Below are 25,764 nucleotides of genomic sequence, written 5' to 3'. Positions count from 1 at the left end.
CACACACACAAACATACACATGACATTGTCCTACACATGAAGATAAGGAAATAATGATGTTATTTGAGTGTATTGTATGCAGTGGCGTTGTCAGAAATTGATCCTGTGGGGGTCCAATATTGGCTCCACACTTCAATAGACTGTGACTTAACGGTAACAGCTTTTATTTCCATGGGGAGGCTCTAACCCCGCCCTCTCTGCCTACGCCACTGATTTTATGCAATGTATTTATTGTCAGCAGATATGTGTCATACACAAAATATAAGCTGTGTTTCTGAACAAGAACAGCTGAAGACATGAATTTATGAACGGTTCGGTCGGTCCCACCTTACAGCAAAAGTTGTGCATGTCTCATAGCGATATCTTTCTGGTATGGTTGTACTAGATCCTCGAGATCCACCACCAGCGTCTATACTCAATAAACCTTTGTAATCACGTGACACCGCTAGGTATTAACCTTTGAACTCTAAGGAAGGTTAATGTCACTGCTGTATAATGTTCGAAGACTTTAGCCTAAACTTTAGGCGATTTCAAATGTAAGGTGAAAAATAAAAATGCTGACATTGGAATAAATATAAGATCGTTTATTTGTGTCCACTGTGTCCTAAGCTGTTCCTTGTGTCTTGTGTGTCTAAACCAGTGTTTCTTCCATATTTTTTTCTCCGGGGGGGGGGGGGAGACGGACTGTTAAAAGTATATATTTTCTATATAAATTCCATTTCGCCCCCCCCCCCCTCCCTCCGAAGAGATGCCTGGAAGAAACTTTGGTCTAAACGATGTTAGTTGTGTCCACTGTGTCCTAAGCTTGTGTCTTGTGTGTCTAAACGATGTTAGTTGTGTCCAGTTATTTCCCGGAATTCTGCTTGTATTCCGGCCAACAAATCTAGATCTGACATAATTTCTAGAGCGGTCAGCGCCAGTGCCTTCCCCTGGTTCTGGGACAACAAGAAAGCAGAACGGGTTCCTGTAAGACAAACGGTCTGTCCGTCAGGATAAATGGTTTCAAACATTCTACATAAAGATATAAAAATAATAATAAAAATAATTTATTTAGTGGCATACCAAAGCAGCCATTTAAAAGAAAATCTAGACAATAGACAGGGGAGACAACCAAATAAATGATGTTATTTGTATGGTACGGATCTTGTTAGATGGTTGTGGGTGTTGTAAATATGATAAAAATTTATTTGTTTCTCTACATTTAACTTATAAACGAATTAATAAAAAATGAATAAAAAATTATAAATTAAACGTTTGTTTATATCAATCATACAATTTTGTAAGATTATCGCGATATTCGCATTGACCTATTTTTTAATATAGGTTATATCTAGATAACTGTTTCTATGACATGTGTCTCTATGTATTATGTTCCTATTATGCTAAATATATTCCTATGTATTCCTTTTGTGTCATCACAAATTATACCAAACTTGCGTCAACGATTGGTTTGTCATAAACTAACCGTTTGATATAAAATATATAGCATGATAAAATATAAGTCCAGCCAGCACAGAGAACGTCACGCTAGCACATCTAGAGGACGTCACGCTAGCACAAATGACGTCACGCTAGCACAGCTAGAGGACGTCACGCTAGCACAAATGACGTCACGCTAGCACAGCTAGAGGACGTCACGCTAGCACAAATGACGTCACGCTAGCACAGCTAGAGGACGTCAAGCTAGCACAGCTAGAGGACATCATGCTAGCACAGCTAGAGGACGTCACGCTTGCTGAGCTAGAGGACGTCACGCTAACACAGGTGACGTCACGCTAGCACAGCTAGAGAACGTCACGCTAGCACAGCTATAGGACGTCACGCTAGCATAGATGACGTCACGCTAGCACATCTAGAGGACGTTACGCTAACACATTTAGAGGACGTCACGCTAGCACAGCTATAGAACGTCACGCTAGCACAGAGGACGTCACGCTAACACAGTTAGAGGACGTCACGCTAGCACAGATGACGTCACGCTAGCACATCTAGAGGACGTCACGCTAGCACATCTAGAGGAAGTCAAGCTATCACAGCAATAGGACGTCACGCTAGCACATCTAGAGGACGTCACGCTAACACATCTAGAGGACGTCACGCTAGCACATCTAGAGGACGTCAAGCTATCACAGCAATAGGACGTCACGCTAGCACATCTAGAGGACGTCAAGCTATCACAGCAATAGGACGTCACGCTAGCACATCTAGAGGAAGTCAAGCTATCACAGCAATAGGACGTCACGCTAGCACATCTAGAGGACGTCACGCTAACACATCTAGGGGACGTCAAGCTAGCACAGTTAGAGGACGTCACGCTAGCACATCTAGAGGACGTCAAGCTAGCACATCGAGAGGACGTCAAGCTAGCACATCTAGAGGACGTCAAGCTAGCACATCTAGAGGACGTCACGCTAGCACATCTAGAGGACGTCAAGCTAGAACAGATAGAGGACGTCACGCTAGCACATCTAGAGGACGTCACGCTAACACATCTAGGGGACGTCAAGCTAGCACATCTAGAGGACGTCACGCTAACACATCTAGGGGACGTCAAGCTAGTACAGTTAGAGGACGTCACGCTAGCACATCTAGAGGACGTCACGCTAGCACAGCTAGAGGACGTCACGCTAGCACATCTAGAGGACGTCACGCTAGCACATCTAGAGGACGTCAAGCTATCACATCTAGAGGACGTCACGCTAGCACATCTAGAGGACGTCATGCTAGCACATCTAGAGGACGTCACGCTAGAACAGAAACGTCAAACAAACACAGCCAGAGAACCTAAAGGTAATCTTAGCGATCGGCTTAGTACCAACACAACATCCGAGGTCTCATAAACAAATAAATTCTTCTTCATCTGCGCTATGCAGCGTCAGTTTCGTAAGGGTAGACGTACATTTATTTGTTAGAACTACTAAATCAATACATAAATTCTAGCTGATTTCCAAGTGAAATTGTAAACGTTGTTATTAGCGCTTGGCCTGTCAAAATGTTAAACTGAATGAAATAAAATGTAAACAGAATGTCTGACCTGATTCCTTGGTAAAGTCTTTGCTGTGGTTGATGGCCGCCCCGATGTAGTACATAGGGTGGATGCTGGGACACACATAACTCACGTTTCCCATGTCTGTCGAACCTGCACGACTCTAAGAGTACACAAACACTGGGGCTAGCAGTGAGCACAATATTAGACACGACTCTAAGAGTACACAAACACTGGGGCTAGCAGTGAGCACAATATTAGACACGACTCTAAGAGTACACAAACACTGGGGCTAGCAGTGAGCACAATATTAGACACGACTCTAAGAGTACACAAACACTGGGGCTAGCAGTGAGCACAATATTAGACACGACTCTAAGAGTACACAAATACTGGGGCTAGCAGTGAGCACAATATTAGACACGACTCTAAGAGTACACAAACACTGGGGCTAGCAGTGAGCATAATATTAGACACGACTCTTAGAGTACACAAATACTGGGGCTAGCAGTGAGCACAATATTAGACACGACTCTGAGAGTACACAAACACTGGGGCTAGCAGTAAGCACAATATTAGACACGACTCTAAGAGTACACAAATACTGGGCAGTGAGCACAATATTAGACACGACTCTAAGAGTACACAAATACTGGGGCTAGTAGTGAGCACAATATTAGACACGACTCTAAGAGTACACAAATACTGGGGCTAGTAGTGAGCACAATATTAGACACGACTCTAAGAGTACACAAACACTGGGCAGTAAGCACAATATTAGACACGACTCTTAGAGTACACAAATACTGGGGCTAGCAGTAAGCACAATATTAGACACGACTCTTAGAGTACACAAATACTTGGGCTAGCAGTGAGCACAATATTAGACACGACTCTAAGAGTACACAAATACTGGGGCTAGCAGTAAGCACAATATTAGACACGACTCTTAGAGTACACAAATACTGGGCAGTGAGCACAATATTAGACACGACTCTTAGAGTCACAAACACTGGGCAGTGAGCACAATATTAGACACGACTCTTAGAGTACACAAATACTGGGGCTAGCAGTGAGCACAATATTAGACACGACTCTAAGAGTACACAAATACTGGGGCTAGCAGTGAGCACAATATTAGACACGACTCTTAGAGTCACAAACACTGGGCAGTGAGCACAATATTAGGCACGACTCTAAGAGTCACAAACACTGGGGCTAACTGTGAGCACAATATTAGACACGACTCTAAGAGTACACAAATACTGGGGCTAGCAGTGAGCACAATATTAGACACGACTCTTAGAGTACACAAATACTGGGGCTAGTAGCGAGCACAATATTAGACACGACTCTGAGAGTACACAAATACTGGGCAGTGAGCACAATAGTAGACACGACTCTAAGAGTACACAAATACTGGGCAGTGAGCACAATATTAGACACGACTCTAAGAGTACACAAATACTGGGGCTAGTAGTGAGCACAATATTAGACACGACTCTAAGAGTACACAAATACTGGGGTTAGCAGTGAGCACAATATTAGACACGACTCTAAGAGTACACAAATACTGGGGCTAGTAGTGAGCACAATATTAGACACGACTCTGAGAGTACACAAATACTGGGCAGTGAGCACAATATTAGACACGACTCTAAGAGTACACAAATACTGGGGCTAGTAGTGAGCACAATATTAGACACGACTCTAAGAGTACACAAATACTGGGGCTAGCAGTGAGCACAATATTAGACACGACTCTAAGAGTACACAAATACTGGGGCTAGTAGTGAGCACAATATTAGACACGACTCTAAGAGTACACAAATACTGGGGCTAGTAGTGAGCACAATATTAGACACGACTCTTAGAGTACACAAATACTGGGGCTAGCAGTGAGCACAATATTAGACACGACTCTAAGAGTACACAAATACTGGGGTTAGCAGTGAGCACAATATTAGACACGACTCTAAGAGTACACAAACACTGGGCAGTGAGCACAATATTAGACACGACTCTAAGAGTACACAAATACTGGGGCTAGTAGTGAGCACAATATTAGACACGACTCTAAGAGTACACAAATACTGGGCAGTGAGCACAATATTTGACACGACTCTGAGAGTACACAATCACTGGGGCTAGTAGTGAGCACAATATTAGACACGACTCTTAGAGTCACAAACACTGGGCAGTGAGCACAATATTAGACACGACTCTAAGAGTACACAAATACTGGGGCTAGCAGTGAGCACAATATTAGACACGACTCTAAGAGTACACAAATACTGGGGCTAGCAGTGAGCACAATATTAGACACGACTCTAAGAGTACACAAATACTGGGGCTAGCAGTGAGCACAATATTAGACACGACTCTGAGAGTACACAAACACTGGGGCTAGCAGTAAGCACAATATTAGACACGACTCTAAGAGTACACAAATACTGGGGCTAGCAGTGAGCACAATATTAGACACGACTCTAAGAGTACACAAATACTGGGGCTAGCAGTGAGCACAATATTAGACACGACTCTAAGAGTACACAAATACTGGGGCTAGCAGTGAGCACAATATTAGACACGACTCTTAGAGTCACAAACACTGGGCAGTGAGCACAATATTAGACACGACTCTAAGAGTACACAAATACTGGGGCTAGCAGTAAGCACAATATTAGACACGACTCTTAGAGTACACAAATACTGGGGCTAGCAGTGAGCACAATATTAGACACGACTCTAAGAGTACACAAATACTGGGGCTAGTAGTGAGCACAATATTAGACACGACTCTAAGAGTACACAAACACTGGGCTAGCAGTGAGCACAATATTAGACACGACTCTAAGAGTACACAAATACTGGGGCTAGTAGTGAGCACAATATTAGACACGACTCTGAGAGTACACAAATACTGGGGCTAGTGGTGAGCACAATATTAGACACGACTCTAAGAGTACACAAATACTGGGGCTAGCAGTGAGCACAATATTAGACACGACTCTAAGAGTACACAAACACTGGGGCTAGCAGTAAGCACAATATTAGACACGACTCTAAGAGTACACAAATACTGGGCAGTGAGCACAATAGTAGACACGACTCTAAGAGTACACAAATACTGGGCAGTGAGCACAATAGTAGACACGACTCTAAGAGTACACAAATACTGGGCAGTGAGCACAATATTAGACACGACTCTAAGAGTACACAAACACTGGGCTAGCAGTGAGCACAATATTAGACACGACTCTTAGAGTACACAAATACTGGGGCTAGCAGCGAGCACAATATTAGACACGACTCTAAGAGTACACAAATACTGGGCAGTGAGCACAATATTAGACACGACTCTTAGAGTACACAAATACTGGGGCTAGCAGTGAGCACAATATTAGACACGACTCTAAGAGTACACAAACACTGGGCTAGCAGTGAGCACAATATTAGACACGACTCTTAGAGTACACAAATACTGGGCTAACAGTGAGCACAATATTAGACACGACTCTAAGAGTACACAAATACTGGGGCTAGCAGTGAGCACAATATTAGACACGACTCTAAGAGTACACAAATACTGGGGCTAGTAGTGAGCACAATATTTGACACGACTCTGAGAGTACACAAATACTGGGGCTAGTAGTGAGCACAATATTAGACACGACTCTAAGAGTACACAAATACTGGGGCTAGCAGTGAGCACAATATTAGACACGACTCTGAGAGTACACAAACACTGGGGCTAGCAGTAAGCACAATATTAGACACGACTCTGAGAGTACACAAATACTGGGGCTAGTAGTAAGCACAATATTAGACACGACTCTAAGAGTACACAAATACTGGGCAGTGAGCACAATATTAGACACGACTCTTAGAGTACACAAATACTGGGGCTAGCAGTGAGCACAATATTAGACACGACTCTAAGAGTACACAAATACTGGGCAGTGAGCACAATATTAGACACGACTCTTAGAGTACACAAATACTGGGGCTAGCAGTGAGCACAATATTAGACACGACTCTTAGAGTACACAAATACTGGGGCTAGCAGTGAGCACAATATTAGACACGACTCTAAGAGTACACAAATACTGGGGCTAGTAGTGAGCACAATATTAGACACGACTCTAAGAGTACACAAACACTGGGGCTAGCAGTGAGCACAATATTAGACACGACTCTTAGAGTACACAAATACTGGGGCTAGCAGTGAGCACAATATTAGACACGACTCTAAGAGTACACAAATACTGGGGCTAGTAGTGAGCACAATATTAGACACGACTCTAAGAGTACACAAATACTGGGGCTAGCAGCGAGCACAATATTAGACACGACTCTAAGAGTACACAAATACTGGGCAGTGAGCACAATATTAGACACGACTCTAAGAGTACACAAATACTGGGGCTAGTAGTGAGCACAATATTAGACACGACTCTGAGAGTACACAAATACTGGGGCTAGCAGTTAGCACAATATTAAATGGAGCAGAAAATGTTGCCGTGTCTAACAGAACGTCGAAGAGTTACCTTGTCTAAAAGTGTGTCGAAGAGTTACCTTGTCTAAAAGTGTGTCGAAGAGTTACTTGTCTGAAAGTGTGTCGAAGAGTTACCTTGTCTAAATGTGTGTCGAAGAGTTGCCTTGTTTAAGAGAGTAAATGTATTACCTTGTCTAAAAGTGTGTCGAAGAGTTACCTTGTCTAAAAGTGTATCGAAGAGTTACCTTGTCTAAAAGAGTGTCGAAGAGTTACCTTGTCTAAAAGTGTGTCGAAGAGTTACCTTGTCTAAAAGTGTGTCGAAGAGTTACCTTGTCTGAGAGTGTATCGAAGAGTTACCTTGTCTGAAAGTGTGTCGAAGAGTTACCTTGTCTGAGAGTGTGTCGAAGAGTTACCTTGTCTAAAAGAGTGTATCGAAGAGTTACCTTGTCTAAAAGTGTGTCGAAGAGTTACCTTGTCTAAAAGTGTGTCGAAGAGTTACCTTGTCTGAGAGTGTATCGAAGAGTTACCTTGTCTGAAAGTGTGTCGAAGAGTTACCTTGTCTGAGAGTGTGTCGAAGAGTTACCTTGTCTGAGAGTGTATCGAAGAGTTACCTTGTCTGAGAGTGTGTCGAAGAGTTACCTTGTCAGAGAGTGTGTCGAAGAGTTACCTTGTCTGAGAGTGTATCGAAGAGTTACCTTGTCTAAAAGTGTGTCGAAGAGTTACCTTGTCTAAAAGAGTGTCGAAGAGTTACCTTGTCTGAGAGTGTGTCGAAGAGTTACCTTGTCTGAGAGTGTATCGAAGAGTTACCTTGTCTGAGAGTGTGTCGAAGAGTTACCTTGTCAGAGAGTGTGTCGAAGAGTTACCTTGTCAGAGAGTGCATCGAAGAGTTACCTTGTCTAAAAGTGTGTCGAAGAGTTACCTTGTCTAAAAGAGTGTCGAAGAGTTACCTTGTCTGAGAGTGTGTCGAAGAGTTACCTTGTCTGAGAGTGTATCGAAGAGTTACCTTGTCTAAAAGTGTGTCGAAGAGTTACCTTGTCTGAGAGTGTATCGAAGAGTTACCTTGTCTGAGAGTGTGTCGAAGAGTTACCTTGTCTGAGAGTGTATCGAAGAGTTACCTTGTCTAAAAGTGTGTCGAAGAGTTACCTTGTCTAAAAGAGTGTCGAAGAGTTACCTTGTCTGAGAGTGTATCGAAGAGTTACCTTGTCTGAGAGTGTGTCGAAGAGTTACCTTGTCTAAAAGTGTGTCGAAGAGTTACCTTGTCTGAGAGTGTGTCGAAGAGTTACCTTGTCTGAGAGTGTGTCGAAGAGTTACCTTGTCTAAAAGTGTGTCGAAGAGTTACCTTGTCTAAAAGTGTGTCGAAGAGTTACCTTGTCTGTGACGGGCCTCCTGTTAGGCTCCAGTGTGTTGATGTGTTTTTCGTAAACTTGAGCCAGCGCCCTGTTGTTGATCATGTCCGCATAAATTTTCTGACTGTCGTCAATCTCCACCTGTCAATAGTATAACCTTACAGCTAGATCATGTCCGCATAAATTTTCTGACTGTCGTCAATCTCAACCTGTCAATAGTATAACCTTACAGCTAGATCATGTCCGCATAAATTTTCTGACTGTCATCAATCTCAACCTGTCAATAGTATAACCTTACAGCTAGATCATGTCCGCATAAATTTTCTGACTGTCGTCAATCTCCACCTGTCAATAGTATAACCTTACAGCTAGATCATGTCCGCATAAATTTTCTGACTGTCGTCAATCTCAACCTGTCAATAGTATAACCTTACAGCTAGATCATGTCCGCATAAATTTTCTGACTGTCATCAATCTCAACCTGTCAATAGTATAACCTTACAGCTAGATCATGTCCGCATAAATTTTCTGACTGTCGTCAATCTCCACCTGTCAATAGTATAACCTTACAGCTAGATCATGTCCGCATAAATTTTCTGACTGTCGTCAATCTCAACCTGTCAATAGTATAACCTTACAGCTAGATCATGTCCGCATAAATTTTCTGACTGTCATCAATCTCAACCTGTCAATAGTATAACCTTACACCAACTCGTTCGTTGCCAACATTTGTTTACTTATTAAAATTACCGTAATTGCTTTTTACAAACAAAAAAAAAAAAAAAAAAAAAACAGCATATTTCACAGAGCATAAAAAACTTTCTTCAAAACTAAAATGTCACACAGCTTTCTTCTAACTTTTTTTACGATGGGACATAAGATAAATAAGTAGTATTGTGTACGGTAAAGACCATCTTGCTACACAACTGACCGTGCATCCAGTTGCTATGGCAGCACTTTCAAAACATTTGGTGACCTTCAGGGCAACGACATCCAGTTCACGTCTGTTCTCAGCCCTGATAAAATATTCCATTTCTGTCAAGTCAGGCACGATGTTGGCCTTGACTCCGCCTTTGGTGATGATACCTGCAACATTCGTCCCGACCCTCGTTAGTGTGTTTTCACATCCTATGTTCACCCCACCATGAGTCTAAACCAGGGATCTCCAAACTACGGCCCGCGGGCCGAATGCGGCCCGCGAAGATCTTTTTGTCCAAGGAAAAATCGTTTGTTGGTGATGGATGAGGAACTTTGCCCAGAAAAATCAAAGACATGCCTGGAAGAAACTGGCCCCCGAACTGAAATTTGATAGTTAATGCGGCCCTCGAACTGAAAAGTTTGGAGACCCCTGGTCTAAACACATAATCCAACATAAACCCACACATAATCTCCCCACGCTTGATCCCACCATAAACCCAATGAGCCTAAGACTGAACCCATCATGAATTAACCCACACTGAACCTTATGCACCCCACTGTGAACCCAACATGACCACACCCCTGAACCCCATTGTGAACCCACCATGACCACACTCATGAACCCCATTGTGAACCCACCATGACCACACCCCTGAACCCCACTGTGAACCCAACATAACCACACCCTGAACCCCACTGTGAACTCACCATGAACCCTAGTTGTGGGTTTCAGCTGCTGTCTTAACGCTGAGATGCTGTTGTAGGCTTGTACGGCAGCGTCCAAAGCGTTGACCCCCTCCCATGGCGCGGCAGAGGCGTGGCAAGCCTTACCGTGGTAGGTCACCGTGTACCTGTGAAAACAGGTCAGCTTTTATTGCTGTTTGGTTCAACTATGGCATGGCAGTTTTTTATTAAGAGGGTCAACAATAAATTGTATCATACATTGAAGAGGTCAACAATAAATTGTATCATACATTGAAGGTTCGACAATAAATTGTATCATACATTGAGGGTTCGACAATAAATTGTATCAAACATTAAAGAGGTCAACAATAAATTGTATCATACATTGAAGGTTCGACAATAAATTGTATCATACATTGAGGGTTCGACAATAAATTGTATCAAACATTAAAGAGGTCAACAATAAATTGTATCATACATTGAAGGTTCGACAATAAATTGTATCATACATTGAGGGTTCGACAATAAATTGTATCAAACATTAAAGAGGTCAACAATAAATTGTATCATACATTGAAGGTTCGACAATAAATTGTATCATACATTGAGGGTTCGACAATAAATTGTATCAAACATTAAAGAGGTCAACAATAAATTGTATCATACATTGAAGGTTCGACAATAAATTGTATCATACATTGAAGGTTCGACTATAAATTGTATCATACATTGAGGGTTCGACAATAAATTGTATCAAACATTAAAGAGGTCAACATTAAATTGTATCATACATTGAAGGTTCGACAATAAATTGTATCATACATTGAGGGTTCGACAATAAATTGTATCAAACATTAAAGAGGTCAACAATAAATTGTATCATACATTGAAGGTTCGACAATAAATTGTATCATACATTGAGGGTTCGACAATAAATTATATCAAACATTAAAGAGGTCAACAATAAATTGTATCATACATTGAAGGTTCGACAATAAATTGTATCATACATTGAAGGTTCGACAATAAATTGTATCATACATTGAAGGTTCGACAATAAATTGTATCATACATTGAAGGTTCGACAATAAATTGTATCATACATTGAAGGTTCGACAATAAATTGTATCATACATTGAAGAGGTCAACAATAAAACATTGAAGACTGTCAACAATAAATTGTATCAAACATTGAAGAGGGTCAACAATAAATTGTATCAAACATTGAAGAGGGTCTACAATAAATTATATCAAACATTGAAGACGGTCAACAATAAATTGTATCATACATTGAAGGTTCGACAATAAATTGTATCAAACATTGAAGAGGTCAACAATAAATTGTATCAAACATTGAAGAGGGTCGACAATAAATTGTATCAAACATTGAAGAGGTCAACAATAAATTCTATATATTGATATTAAAACTCACTGTCTGAGTGCCAGTACTTGAGGTAGAAAAATGTTCGCATAAGATGGATGACACATCATTGCCACATCTACGTCATCAAACGCTCCTGCCTCGATCAGCACGATCTTTCCTCCCCCACCCTCTTCTGCAGGGGTTCCCAGCACGGTCAACTGGCACAAACATATCGGGTTGTAATCAGTGGTGTTGGGGGGGGGGGAATCCATAGACCCCCAAAGTTAATGTTGTCTCATGTTAATTTACAACTAAATGTCGACAGTACGCTCTTGTCGTCTGATGTTTACAATTTCAAAATTTTAAAGTTCATAAATTAAAAAGGTAACAACTTTTCTCCCCCCCCCCCCCCCCCCCCATCACAAGGACAAATTCGTGTATTCATCACTTTTAATCAATGGCACACAAAAAAAAACGCGTTAAGATGAGACAGAAAATATCTGCATGTTACCCACTTTTGCCCACAGTTTAATTGTTTACAACTTACAAGGTACAGCAAATAGTTTCCTGAGGACATATGCAACTCACTTTTCCGATGGGACGTCCAAGTTTCTCCAGGGCGGCCTTGACCCCAAGAGCAGCTGCCACCCCGAGCTGTGCTATCAGGTTGTGACCACAGGCATGTCCGATCTCAGGCAGGGCGTCGTACTCACACAGGACAGCGATGTTAGGGGCATTGTCCACTTTATCTGTCCAAATGTTTATTTTAATTTTGGTTACGTCATACAGAGAGCACCAATGTTAGGGACCAAGTCCACGATTTTCCGGGGGAAAAAACGTTTATCTCCAGAAGTAACATGACCTTATTACAGTCGTTGCCCGTGTTTTGTGGATCAAGAGAAGAGAGCAGCAGAACAATTGTACCACAGTCGTGTTTACTGGGGTGACGTGGTCGGACTGGAGAGCGTTTTATTGCTAGACCAGAAGTTCCGAGTTTGGACCCGCAAGAAGAATAGGCAAGTTTGTTGGGGGCAGTAACCCATCTAGGGGAAAAAACTAAAAAAAAATCAAACAACTGCTGCCTTGCAAATTATTCTTGAGGGTACAAGGCTATGCAAAGAAAAGCAGGCTGGTCGACGTGACAGGCCATTTTGGTGCAGACCATGTTGACGCACAATACTTAATACCGTACGAGGAAAATCCCTCCAATATTACAGCTATGGACGAAGGAGAAAAAGTGTTGACTTGGCACGAGGGCTGCTACTGTCCTTAATCTGATCTACATAACCATACGTCCATTCTACTTGTCAAACAAAACCACTTAATACTGATACACGCGGGAAGGTAACGCGATCTCATCACAGGGTAAGCTAAGACTACTCTTGCACAAAATACTGCAATAAGTATCGGATATCAAATTTTATACTAACTAGGAAGAGATTATTTAAACAAGTGGTAGTTGTTACAGATGGCGCTCCATACACACCTTTTTTTTATTTTAACAGAAATCGGAATCTAGGTCTGCACTTTAAATGGTCACACGTTTATTAAACGTTTGAAAACATTTTGAATGTCTTGCGATATAGGACCTATTGACGAATTCCCGCATCCCAGTATTTAAGTGTGTCAGGCAAACAGAATTAAACCGTCACTCGTGAAGTTACCTGCACATTCTGGTGTATCAATAGCTGCTCGTGCTGTAGATCAGCACACATGTGTGTTAAATAAAACCAACTCACTCCCAGTAGCCTGACACCCCCAGTAGCCTGACACCCCCAGTAGCCTGACACCCCCAGTAGCCTGACACCCCCAGTAGCCTGACACCCCCAGTAGCCTGACACCCCCAGTAGCCTGACACCCCCAGTAGCCTGACACCCCCACTATAAAACCAACTCACCCCCAGTAGCCTGACACCCCCAGTAGCCTGACACCCCCAGTAGCCTGACACCCCCAGTAGCCTGACACCCCCAGTAGCCTGACACCCCCAGTAGCCTGACACCCCCAGTAGCCTGACACCCCCAGTAGCCTGACACCCCCACTATAAAACCAACTCACCCCCAGTAGCCTGACACCCCCAGTAGCCTGACACCCCCAGTAGCCTGACACCCCCAGTAGCCTGACACCCCCAGTAGCCTGACACCCCCAGTAGCCTGACACCCCCAGTAGCCTGACACCCCCAGTAGCATGACACCCCCAGTATAAAACCAACTCACCCCCAGTAGTCTGGCACTCCCAAGTTGCCTTGAAAGCAGTCTCCACGTTTTTGTAGCCTCTCTCCACGGAGAAACCCCGTTCTTCTAGAAAGTTTGTCAGTGCATCGTGGGCAATTTTCTCTTGAAACAAAAGTTCTGGATTCTTCCATATGGTTAGGTTTAACTGTTCTAAGGCATCAGCCTCCTGGTCAATGGCTAGACAGGCTGTAGCAAACAGTTGCTCCATCTCTCGTCTGCTGGTCCCACCACTGTGTCAACCGTTTATACAACGGGCAACATCTGCTGGGCCCGATGGTTCTCAAACGTTGGGCAGGTACAGCGCTGTTATGGGACTTGTCTGGATCTTTACAACGTTACAGAACTGTGTCGCGACACTTAGACCTAAAATTGACCTCTGACTGTGCCACCACGGCAGCAAACGTTGAGAACGTGCAGACGATAGTATTGTTACATTTTTCCACCTACCGTAAAAATTTGACATTAGTTCCAGTCGTGACTCTAAGATGTGGTGATGGATATCTGTGGTGGCGCCAAATTTGTTAATAGATGAACGTCAGGATGGAGATAAAGCACGTGCAATGCCCCCCCCCTCCCTCCCCAATGAAAAAACTTTTTAAAAATGATAGTCCGCCCTCCTCAAAAGGTTCAAGTAGGCCCGCCGTATGCGCGGAGAAAAATGTCTGCAGGAACCCTGATTGCCAGGTGTAGGCGGTGACATTTGTTCGGATCTTACCCTTACACCACGTTTACACTTGCTATATTTATAAAAACGTTGCCACAAGTTTTTACCCCCCCCCCCCCCGAACGAAATGAAATTTATATAATTTATTTAGAAAATTTATACTTTTAACAGTGTCCGCCCCCCCCCCCCTCCGAAGAAAGTCTACCGCCCCCCCCCCCCCCCGAAAATTTCAAGTGCCCCCCGGAGAAAAAAGTCTGGAAGAAACACTGGATGGTTATCTATCGGTTGTTATTACAGCTGGACGTTGCATTGTTTTCTTTATTGTTTGCATGTTTACGTCATGGTGTCACTACCACCCCCCCTTGTCCGGATCGTCATTATGCAGTATTTCTTCCAGACTTTTTTCTCCGGGGTGGGGGGGGGGCGGGTGACACTAAATATTTTCGAGGAGGGGGGTGTGGTCACTGATAAAAGTATATATATTCTATAAAAATTTAATTTCGTTCGGGGGCAGTATCCTTTGTTCGGGGAATATGATGTACTCAAATGCTTTTTTTTAAGTTCTAATTAACCATTCATTGAACTGGTAAATATTAGTAAATAACATATTGCAATTTTTGTTCTTAGTGTGACCCCCCCCCCCCCCCCGTATGGTGTCACCCGGTGCGGTGCATTTTCGGTTTTGCTAGCGATAAATAAATAGCAATGTGCGTGTATTACTAAATAGCACGTGTATTTTTAAATAACTTAATAAATTACTTAATAAAGTTATACTAGATTTAACAATATATTATTAATTACATTTACAAGATTTAGGGTATGCTCTTTAATTAATTATTTTTTTTCGGCGGAAACGCGTTGAATTCTGGGAATTTTTGGGAATTCCCAGGATTGAAACGAAACGACGAATTTTAGAAATATTTTTTCATTTTAATAAATAAAGGCAATGTTTTTAAAAATGTAATCGTATCGATACACATTTCTTAGTTTACGGTTGAAAGATTTTTTACTATTCTTATTTTTCATCTCATTTTTTTGCTGTTTACTTATAGAAATTGGTTTATACAGCCTATTATATTACTTCTAGACTCGATCCGTTGCAAGATCTGATTTTTTTAGTTTTACCAAGATACCAGTTAAAGTTTTACATTTGTTCTGGATTTATTTCCAGCCCAAACTGTATTTCCCGATAATATTCGTAGATATAAAACAGGAAGATGACTAAAACCTCTGGACGGTGTAATAGACCTGAGAATTTTGTTTGCAATCTTTGAGTTTTCATGATCAAAGAATAATTATAATCTTGTCGAGTCAAGACTTTTTTGTTTACACCTTCTGCATTTAGATTCAACTGCCACTTTTTTAATAAGTAAGAAACTCAGTTCTTAGAAAGCCTTGAATTTTGAATTAAATATTAGAGTAGAGGCAGAGGAACTAAGGCCTAAAAAATTGCAAAAAAATATTAAGGAATGTAAAAAATAAAAATAAATTCAACTTTTCTAAACTACGTAGAAACTAGATCTAGATCTAACTAGTAGTAACTACACTACTGCTAGATCTAGATACTAATCTAGTAACTAGATCTAGAGATATACTTATTATGAGAGAATGACAAATTGCTAAACTAAATGACTAGGCCTACTAAATAAACTAATTTTTTAATCAACATATTTTTAAAATTTGTAGGATATTAATTTAAATTTTATTAGGCCTATGCCCTATTTATTTTTAAGTAGGCCTAGGCCTATTATTTTAAAATTAGGTCTAGGCCCTTGACGCCCTTGTTTGTTAGTTGTTAGATCTAAGAATATGAACTAGATCTAGATCTAAATCCAATTTATGAATTTACTTGAGTAGGCCTAATTGTAGGCCCTATTCCTATTCTATTTATTTACGGATGATATTTCGAGTGCACCTTGAGAAAAAGAGTTTGATTATTTTGTTACATTGCTCATATTGACTCATATGTCAAGTTGCTCGCTCATATCTTCAATTTTCTTCATTCAAATTCATTGAAATGTCATTAATCCATTCAAGCCCCAAATTGCTGCCCCATTTGTTTTTGATAGGCCTACATGTTTTTAAATAAGAATATTATTAACAACAAAATAAAGCATAATTCAAAGAAAAAGCTTGTTTTATTAAGTGTATTTACCTTGAAAATCTGCTGAATTGAGCGATGCTGGTGGAGGTGTAGGCCCTTGGCAGGGTGGAAGAGATAAGCGGAAGAGCTTTATTTTGTTCACTTAGGTCGTAGGCCTACTGTTAATGCTAAGCTATTTCGGTCTCAATTTACTTACTTGCTATACTCTTAACTGTAGTAATCTTTACCTTTAATCTTAATTGAACTTCACGGAACAAATTAGAACCTTAATGTTTCTATATAATGTTTTGTTACTTTTGCTTAATTTTCATCTCTCCTTTTTTGGTGCAATTGCTTTTTTTGCCATGCTTTCCTATGGCAATTTAAATAAACCTGTCCAAAGAGGTTTGTTTCTTCCTCCCTTTCAGAAATGAGTTAGGTAAATGTCATTTAATAACTCCCATACACAATCAGTTTCTACGAACTGTTTAACCCACTAACCCATTTACTCGTATCTCAAATTAGACTCTTTTGTCAAAGCAAATTAACAGCTTTCATATCTAAAAAATATTGTATGTCAGAGCTCTCATATTTCGAGGTACTTATAATATAACTTATATAAATAGTCCCATATAAATCTAATCTTTTTTAAATGTACCAACTTGGGAACAGAACAAAGCTAAACACAACACAAAAACAATGCAAACGCAAAAAATACAACCGAAAGCACAAACTTAAAAGAAAAAGCAAACACAAACACCATGCAAATGCAAAAAAGATCTAATCTATAGTATTATAAATTTTGACTAAAGATCACATAACATGATATTTGCAACAAAAGAATTTTTTTTTAAAATAAAATAGAAAAAAAAGTGTTGTTGGCCCTTTATAATAGTTCTAGATCTATAATTGCACTTCATTAATAAAAATATTTTTTTTGGTGTTACAGATTTTGTTTGCAGAATGTGTTGTTTTATTTTCAATCAAAAGGCAAGTTATTATAGATCAATGATATATAATATTTTGAAACTGTAAGACTATCTTAACAAGTTCTAATTAGTTAATTTATGTTTTGTGATCATACCATAATTATAATTTTAATAATATTATTGTTTGTACATTTTTAAACATCTATAGATGATTAACTGTTTTTCAACAAATTAGGCTTTAATTAACTAATGATGATTTTATTAATAAAATATTACTTCAAGACATATTATAAAGAGTGGCACTTATTGCAGGGTTTAATATTATTTAACTGTTTATCAAAGTGAAAAAAGTATGTTTGATAACTTAGTGTTTCAATGAAAAATTTAAAATGTAGATAACATGAGTGGCATGCTGGGAAAGATAGGGAAGGTGGCAAATTCTTTAGTCAACTCTATGATGGCTGGAAGGGAGGCGCCAAGAAATCAGATAGAAGCCACTGGGGAGAACCAAGACGACCTTGAGCCTTTACCATCTATAGTCAAAGATTACAGGGCTGCTCTGGTCAACTCAATCTATCACGGCCAAAATACAGATGAGATTATAAAGAACCTCGTAGAATTAGCTTGTCCGGCATTTGATAACAAGTATGCAGCCCTCAGAGCAAGAGATCTACTTACTTCTAACAATCAGGTACAAGCCCATTTTTACACATGACAATATTTATATTTCATTTTTTAGGATAAATCATTACAGTAATAGGAGTATTTACAGTACCCTCTACACTCTTTTAGAAAGCTTTAACTACAAAATAATGTGCATTAATCTCAAGATTTTATTAACGCATGCATTTTAAATAATACGAGCCGACCCGCAGCGTATCATACGCCGCTATTTAGTTGTTTTATTTTCTACTTTTCAGTAATTCATAATTTGTAAATTCGACAGTACCAATGCTGCCACTGAAAATATTTGGTTTAAAACACTAACCCCCCCCCCCCCCCCCCCACTTTCCCCTAACCCCGACCCTACACCCCCCCTCCCCCCCCCCCCCCCGTGAAAGCTGCCTCCTCTTAGTTATTTCTTAGTTACCTCCTGTAAGTTTAAAATCGAACTAAATTATCTGCCCCTAATAGAAATCCGGCTCTACAATTTGTAAACATTTAGCTTTGTAAAAATTTAGAGTGAACACCGCTCACCAGACAATGTTGGGGTGGGGTGGGGGGTGGTAGTGATAGTGATAGAGAGAAAGAGAGGGGACTGCAAGGAGGCGCTTGCAGCTTGTTTTCTAACTGATCCCAGAAGAGAATTATATATATAGATTATATTTAAAGTGACATTTCTTTTTTTAAACATTTAGAGCATTCAGGAATTAAAGAACATTCTAAATGGAGCTGTATTCATTATAAAGTATGCCAAACATTTAATCAAAGACCCTGACAAACGCAGAGAACAGTGGCGAGTGATACCCTTCAATAATACTTACTATCAGAAAAAAATTAAACCTCTCAAGGTAGGCGTTAGTTTTCAATATTTATGTAGAATTTAGAACCCAACCTAAACTAAATGAGTTTACTACAGTTAGCAGTATATAAAGCAATAAAATTAAACAATTTGTTCCACAAAATTTAATAACCTTCCTAATAATTTTTTTTTAAACTTGGTAGGGCTGTGAGAAAATTCTGGAACAAATGGGATACACACAGAGGGTTGAAAATGGCCTGAGTTTCCCCCTGGGTCATGAACCAGACAGAACTCTTGTGGTCAGTATCATCGCTGACCTGATGATACTCAAGCAAGAAATCAGGGAATATATACTTGATAAGCATCCACACCCACATCTCATTAAAGAGATGTTGCCTCAGCAGACTCAGTAAGTTTCTAATGGGAAAATTTCAACTCAGTCAACAGTCAGTTGCTCTTCGTCAAATATTGATAAATATGTAATTATTTCTTTAAAATGTCATATTTCAGGGATGAATTGTTAGCTTTCCAAATCTCTGAGCTCAAGTTTGAAGATGATGAAACATCAGAAAATACAGCTCAAATGTCAATTATTGATTTTGAGTCGATGGCACCTGCCAGACCAAGTGCTGTGCAGGTAGGTCAACTAAATGCTTAAATATTTACTGTCAATATAGGACAGGTAGGTCAACTTAATGCTTAAATATTTACTGTCAATATAGGACAGGTAGGTCAACTTAATGCTTAAATATTTACTGTCAATATAGTACAGGTAGGTCAACTAAATACTTAAATATTTACTGTCAATATAGGACAGGTAGGTCAACTTAATGCTTACATATTTACCATCAGACATTTAGTGTCAGTCATAGGACATGTAGAGCTGCTTAATGCTTAAATGCTTACAAATCATCAGCCATTCAGGCAAAGTATATTTTCAAGTGCTCTGCTTTTGCAGATATATAACTGATTCATTAGGACAGAAAATCCTAATGAAATATAGAGCAGCTGTAACAATGTGTACAGTCTCCATATTGTGAGCTACATGTGCTGCATCTTATAAATTAATATCTACCACATTTAACTTGTGACTTTCTAGTTTTTGGCTTCTGTTGACTGGGATGACTTGTGACTTAGTTTTGGCTTGTGTTGACTGAGATGACTTGTGACTTACTAGTTTTGGCTTCTGTTGACTGTGATAAACTTCTCAGCAACAGGAACATAACAACAACATAGAGCAGCTCAAGCTGCTAGAGAATGGTGTGGCAGCACCTGAACAAGAGAAAGAAACCAGTCAACTAAATGATGCTAATGTGGAGCCTCCTGCTGTGGTAAGACCAACTTTTAACTCATTAAAAATACTTAGGAGGTATAATAAGAGAAACAAAATCTGCTGGTGGTAATAGCTCATTACATTTTAGCAAGTGGCTATAAAAATTTGAGAAAAAGATACAAATGACAATTTAAAAGCATTTCAAATGACTAAAAGTAAAAGGTTTGTAAAATGTTTCTAAAGGTTTGTAAAATATTTCTAAAGGTTTGTAAAATGTTTCTAATGTCAAAATATTTTGTACAGCAGGAGGTAATTTCTGAAGGCATACAAGATCTTGTTTTGGTGGGTGAACAATCTGATGCTGTTCCAGTTTTGTCTTGTGGAGATGGCAGACACTCTTCTTCCAGCAGTAAAAGATTTTGTAAGTCAGATACTGTAATACTCCTAGGAACTAGATCATTATCTTTGGCATTCAAATTTTTCCAATGGCATTGAGTTAGCTGGGACCCCAATATTTCTGCTGGCTGGAACCAGACATGTCTTTGTACACTTCCTTCTGTAGATAACCTTCACTGTAAAAGAAACTTCAAATCAAAGCTGAAAAGTTGTAAGAAAATTAATATTTTAAAAATGGGTTATTTATTTGCAAAAGCAGAGCACTTGAAAATATACTTTAATATACATTAATATTTACATATAACAACCTGAAATTTTAACAACAATAAATACGCCCATTCTGTAGGGAATTCATACAATAGCTACACTTACAAGCAGTGTTCTCTCTAAGCTGTGCGGCCACGCAGTAGTTCTGAACCCGCCGCGCAGTTCTTTTGTAAAATACATTAATATTGTTTTAGAACATGGCGCATACAAAATACATGTTGCACACTAGCCTTTTCTCTTTAGAGCAAATATTGCATACAAGGTTGTATTATTACATGTTTTAATAACTCTACAAAATATTTTTAAAATCATTATTCCCCCAGAAGTTTCTGTATGCTGATGCAATAAATAAAACTAAATAAGGTTAATGTACCCAATAAATGTAACTTGAAATTGATACTGTAAACAATCTATTCTTCAGTGTGTGATGTGTGTGGAGAAGAAGCTGCAGTGTTTTGTCTACAGTGTAAAAACAAACCTTTGTGTGACAAATGCAATTCCAACTGGCACAAACACCCCCAAAGGCAGAACCACAGGACAGAGTCCATCAGTTCTCTGGCCAGTCTGGCATCAGACTCCAGCCTACATGTTGTTTATGATGGCAAATATGGCGTCTCCTCAGAGGCTAATGTGTACAGAGCTAAGTGAGTGGTCAAGTATTGTTATCCTCCCAACTAGATAGATTAGTGAGTGGTCAAATACTAATCCAAGTTTTGTTATCCTCCCAACTAGACCATTAGTGAGTGGTCAAATACTAATCCAAGTTTTGTTATCCTCCCAACTAGGCCATTAGTGAGTGGTCAAATACTAATCCAAGTATTGTATCCTCCCAACTAGATAGATTAGGGAGTGGTCAAATACTAATCCAAGTATTGTTATCCTCCCAACTAAGCCATTAGTGAGTGGTCAAATACTCATCCAAGTATTGTATTCCTGTCTGTTACACGAATAAAAAAATATTTCCCATTGATTGTTTAAAGACTGAGCAAAACCCAGCAAACCTACCCTGTGAGTCAGCACCAGCAGATTAGACAAACACACCCTGAAACACAAGCTGCCAATCTGCCTGACCTGGAAAGTCTGGGCTTGATGGGTCAAGAGTTTGGACCTGCTAATCAAAGGTAAAAAGAAAATTATTAAAATTAAGTCCATTAACATTCTCTTTTTAAAGTTGCGCATCGATGAACTAAGCTTGAAAAATCATGGTCGACCTCGGAAAATTTTTTTTTTTTTTTTTCTATTACTTTAACCACTTATAAACATAATATACTTATCAAATTTACAATAAAATATAGTTTTTACACTTGTTTTTGCATTTGAAGTGGGTGTGTGTGTGTAAAAAAATGTATTTCACCCCGATATACGCCCATCACAATGATGTGTAGCGAGATCTACACACCGCAGTAAGCCTAGCTTACCATATATCAAAATGCGCGGAATTTCGAGGTCAGTCTAGTTAGCCTAGGAACATTGACCTAGTTCTAAATATAGTATTTCAAAACACGCAATGAAAGTGCGCTTCAAAATGGGAAGAGTCATGTATCTATTGGTCAATAGATGTCACATGACGCTTCTGTCTAAAAATACCGTGCGCCAAGCTCAATTTTTCTAACTTTTGTCAGGAAGTGTTGGCTGTATCCTAGGAGATGCTATTTTTAGCCGAGCTGTAGTTTACATTTGCAACAACTTTCACTTTCCACTTTTTTAATTATTTTTCGTTTCTGGAATTTATTTTGAAGGTAAATTATGAATTTTTCAATTATTTCTATTCCTTTATCAAAGTATAAACTATAGTTTTATCTTAGATGCCAGATTTTACGTAGATTTTGATGTAGATCTAGTAACTTTATTACGTAAACTAGATCTTAGTCTTAGGCTCTTAGCCTAGCTATCAAAGACTGAATGTAATCAATGTATGCAGATAATGTGCATACCTTTTAGTACGTTGTGATTATTTTTTTAAAACAGCTTATACATTATTATGACTTGTTTTACAGATCTACAATGCCTGCACAAAAGTTGTATGCAAAAAAAGGGAAAGGCTTCCAGAAAGCAGAAGGCTACATTGAAGTACATTGGCTAAGGCTTGTGCTACCAAGCAGCAAAAAATCAGCTCTTGCAGGATCTACTGCAGATCCAGAGGCTGCTGGTTCAAGCACAACTACTGCTGCCACTACACCCACTGCTGCCACTTCACCCACTGCTGCCACTGCATCATCTGCTGCCACTGCATCATCTGCTGCCACTGCATCCACTGCTGCCACTTCACCCACTGCTGCCACTTCACCCACTGCTGCCACTGCATCAACTGCTGCCACTGCATAAACTGCTGCCACCTCACCCACTGCTGCCACTACACCCACTGCTGCCACTGCATCAACTGCTGCCACTGCATAAACTGCTGCCACTACATCAACTGCTGCCACCTCACCCACTGCTGCCACTACTCCTACTACTGGATATACAACCATCCCCACAGTGGTCAGTGCCTCCAAGAGAAAACTTACAGACATGCCTACCCCTGTCAGCCAAAAGTAGGAACAGTTATGCCCAAAAAGAGGAATTTGAAGCCAAAAAGAGGAACACACGCACAGACGCAACTTTACTAAGTCAAAAATAAAAATAATTAATTAAAAATTACTCTAATGACATTAGTAGGCTTCTAGTCCTATATAACTAGTCTCTAGGATACATTTAAATACTGCTTAACGTCAGCTTACATTTTTAAAAATAAATTAACCAGTAACCCCCCCCCCCCCCCCCCCCCAAATAAAAAACATAGCTTTGGCATAACATTTTTGATTTGATTATTTATGTCTTGCTATGTTCTAGGCTATATGATTCATATAGCAGTGGTTCCCAATTGTCAAGAATCCTTGGCAGACATCTCTTAATACTTAAGCACCTTGTGCTCACATGTTTTAAAATTTTATTTTCACTGACCTCATGCAAAATTTGCATGTCTTTGAAAGCAGCTTGCCGCTTGCTACTTTTGTCAAGAAAGTAATACACATCAATTAGCAGCTGATCTACACTAAATGGAAGACATGAAGCCCCCTTTGCAGCTGCTTTATGAATAAGATGACACACACAGCCTGACATAAATAACTTGGGATTCTTTTTTAACAAGATGCCATATACCCCCTTATCTTTTCCAGTCATTACTTGAGCATTATCAGCTCCTAGAGAAATGCAGTTTGTCCAAGGTATTTTATGAACAGTAAATTCAGCATCCAGTAGCTGAACTATATTCTCTCCTGTAGCTGAACCTTCGCAAACTGGGACAGACAGCAATTCTGAAGTTACAAGTTGTGAATCTTGATCAACAGTCCTGACTACAATACGAAATAATTTACAGCTCCCAAAATCGTTGCTACCATCTGTAGAAATGGTGAAAGGACTCGATTTCATCCTTAAAGCTAAAGACATTGTAGATTTTGCAGCTATTTCTTTAACTATGGCTGTCCCTTTCGATCTCCCACACTGAAATTGTTTAGCAACTTTATCTTCTTTGAACATTAGTTTAAAGCTTTAGAAAATGTATCTAATGAAGCAAGAGGCAAATTCATTTCAGTAACTAGATCAACTAGCATAACTTCAGCTTTTATAACATCATTGATTGATTTTTTAGGCTTAGTCGAAGTAAAAAACAATTTTAACTTTTTTTTTATTCTTTGACTAGCTTAGCTAGCTCCACGTGTTTTGCACTTGCATTGTGCTTGGTAATGTCGTACTTTCCTCCATATTTTATTTTAAACTCACAATTCCAAATCTCACAATGAGCATTTGTTTCGCAATTCTTTCCTTTTTTGATAAAAGGAAATTCTTCCGAATATTCCGTTCTGAAGCACTGAACACGTTTTTTTTGAGGTTGAAGGGGATTCCCCGATCTCAGATACTGAACGTTTCGGCATTTTTCAACAAGGAAACGGAAGTAAACAGGGAACGCCGTTCACTTCCGTTTCCTAGTTTTCTGGGGGGATATTCGCATTTTTGCTAATAATTTTCTTTTTCCTTTTTTTAAATAACTTTTTTGATTATTTTCGAAAAGAATTCGGAACAAAACGAGTCCAAGTCAGAACGACGGAACAAATTACTTTTGAGGGTAAAAAAGCGGAACGGTTCCGCTTTTGGTGGGACGGTAGGCATGTCTGAACTTAGCATGTTTTCTCAATGTGAAGCACCTCAAGCTACTACAGTTGGAGGGCTGGTCATTGTAGACCTGGCTGAAGTAAACGCCCTCTTTTCGGCAGCTCAGTGCAGTACATGTCAAGGGCCCTTGCAACTTATTTTGACTGGACGCAAGGGTCTAGCACATCAACTGCAAGTCAGCTGCAGTGTGCAACTCCATAGCAGCAGGATCAAGCTCCAATATGAGTAGCAGCGACAGGTGTTATGATATCAACAAGAAATTTGTCGCTGCTTTCCTCAACATAGGATTAGGCTATGCTGCTGTGGATAAGTTTTTGCAATGCCATGGCCATTGAAGGAATGACAGAGTCATCATACCGCAATATCCTGAACAAAATATCAATTTCTTCAAAACATTTCTCCAACGCCAGTCTTGACACAGCTATTGACCTGGTGCGCAAATCTTATGGCGTTGAGATCAGTCAGTGAGTTTAATGGTGGCAGTAAACATCTGGCTGCTTTTATGGATGCCA

General features: G+C 39.8%; 2 protein-coding genes across 3 annotated transcripts in view; one reads left to right on the top strand and one right to left on the bottom strand.

Annotated features, from left to right (window-relative positions):
• Window positions 1-412: 412 nt before the first annotated feature.
• On the bottom strand, window positions 413-14,405 carry LOC131941067 (peptidase M20 domain-containing protein 2). Its single transcript, XM_059300049.1, has 8 exons — window positions 14,009-14,405; window positions 12,384-12,544; window positions 11,865-12,013; window positions 10,457-10,599; window positions 9,762-9,916; window positions 8,852-8,971; window positions 3,035-3,149; window positions 413-964 (listed from the first exon to the last, which is right to left on the bottom strand). The coding sequence occupies exons 1-8, from the start codon at window positions 14,232-14,234 to the stop codon at window positions 831-833; spliced, it is 1,203 nt and encodes a 400-aa protein (XP_059156032.1). The 5' UTR covers window positions 14,235-14,405; the 3' UTR covers window positions 413-830.
• Window positions 14,406-15,865: 1,460 nt separating this feature from the next.
• LOC131941064 (E3 ubiquitin-protein ligase lubel) overlaps window positions 15,866-25,764 on the top strand; it is a 23,315-nt gene continuing 13,416 nt past the window's right edge. For both annotated transcript variants that reach the window (XM_059300047.1, XM_059300046.1), the window contains exons 1-10: window positions 15,866-16,059; window positions 17,723-17,763; window positions 18,098-18,393; window positions 19,061-19,213; window positions 19,368-19,573; window positions 19,675-19,801; window positions 20,376-20,495; window positions 20,741-20,858; window positions 21,522-21,744; window positions 22,081-22,221. In XM_059300047.1, the coding sequence (XP_059156030.1) occupies window positions 18,103-18,393; window positions 19,061-19,213; window positions 19,368-19,573; window positions 19,675-19,801; window positions 20,376-20,495; window positions 20,741-20,858; window positions 21,522-21,744; window positions 22,081-22,221 (1,379 nt within the window). In that variant the 5' untranslated portion in view covers window positions 15,866-16,059; window positions 17,723-17,763; window positions 18,098-18,102. The remainder of the gene's footprint in view (window positions 16,060-17,722; window positions 17,764-18,097; window positions 18,394-19,060; window positions 19,214-19,367; window positions 19,574-19,674; window positions 19,802-20,375; window positions 20,496-20,740; window positions 20,859-21,521; window positions 21,745-22,080; window positions 22,222-25,764) is intronic.

This window comes from Physella acuta, unplaced genomic scaffold (assembly GCF_028476545.2).
Source record: "Physella acuta isolate Inbredline_101_S28 unplaced genomic scaffold, ASM2847654v3 ptg000345l, whole genome shotgun sequence".
In the NCBI taxonomy this organism is placed as follows: domain Eukaryota; kingdom Metazoa; phylum Mollusca; class Gastropoda; family Physidae; genus Physella; species Physella acuta.
The sequence above is the reverse complement of the archived record's forward strand: the minus strand, read 5'-3'. Positions and strand labels throughout refer to the sequence as shown.

Coding starts and splice junctions, on each gene's coding strand:
- LOC131941067 (XM_059300049.1), bottom strand. CDS start 14,234: ATGGAGCAACTGTTTGCTACAGCCTGTCTAGCCATTGACCAGGAGGCT. Junction 12,014..12,383: donor TTGGACGTCCCATCGGAAAA/GTGAGTTGCATA, acceptor TGTTTGTGCCAG/TTGACCGTGCTGGGAACCCC. Junction 9,917..10,456: donor ACCCACAACTAGGGTTCATG/GTGAGTTCACAG, acceptor CGAATGTTGCAG/GTATCATCACCAAAGGCGGA.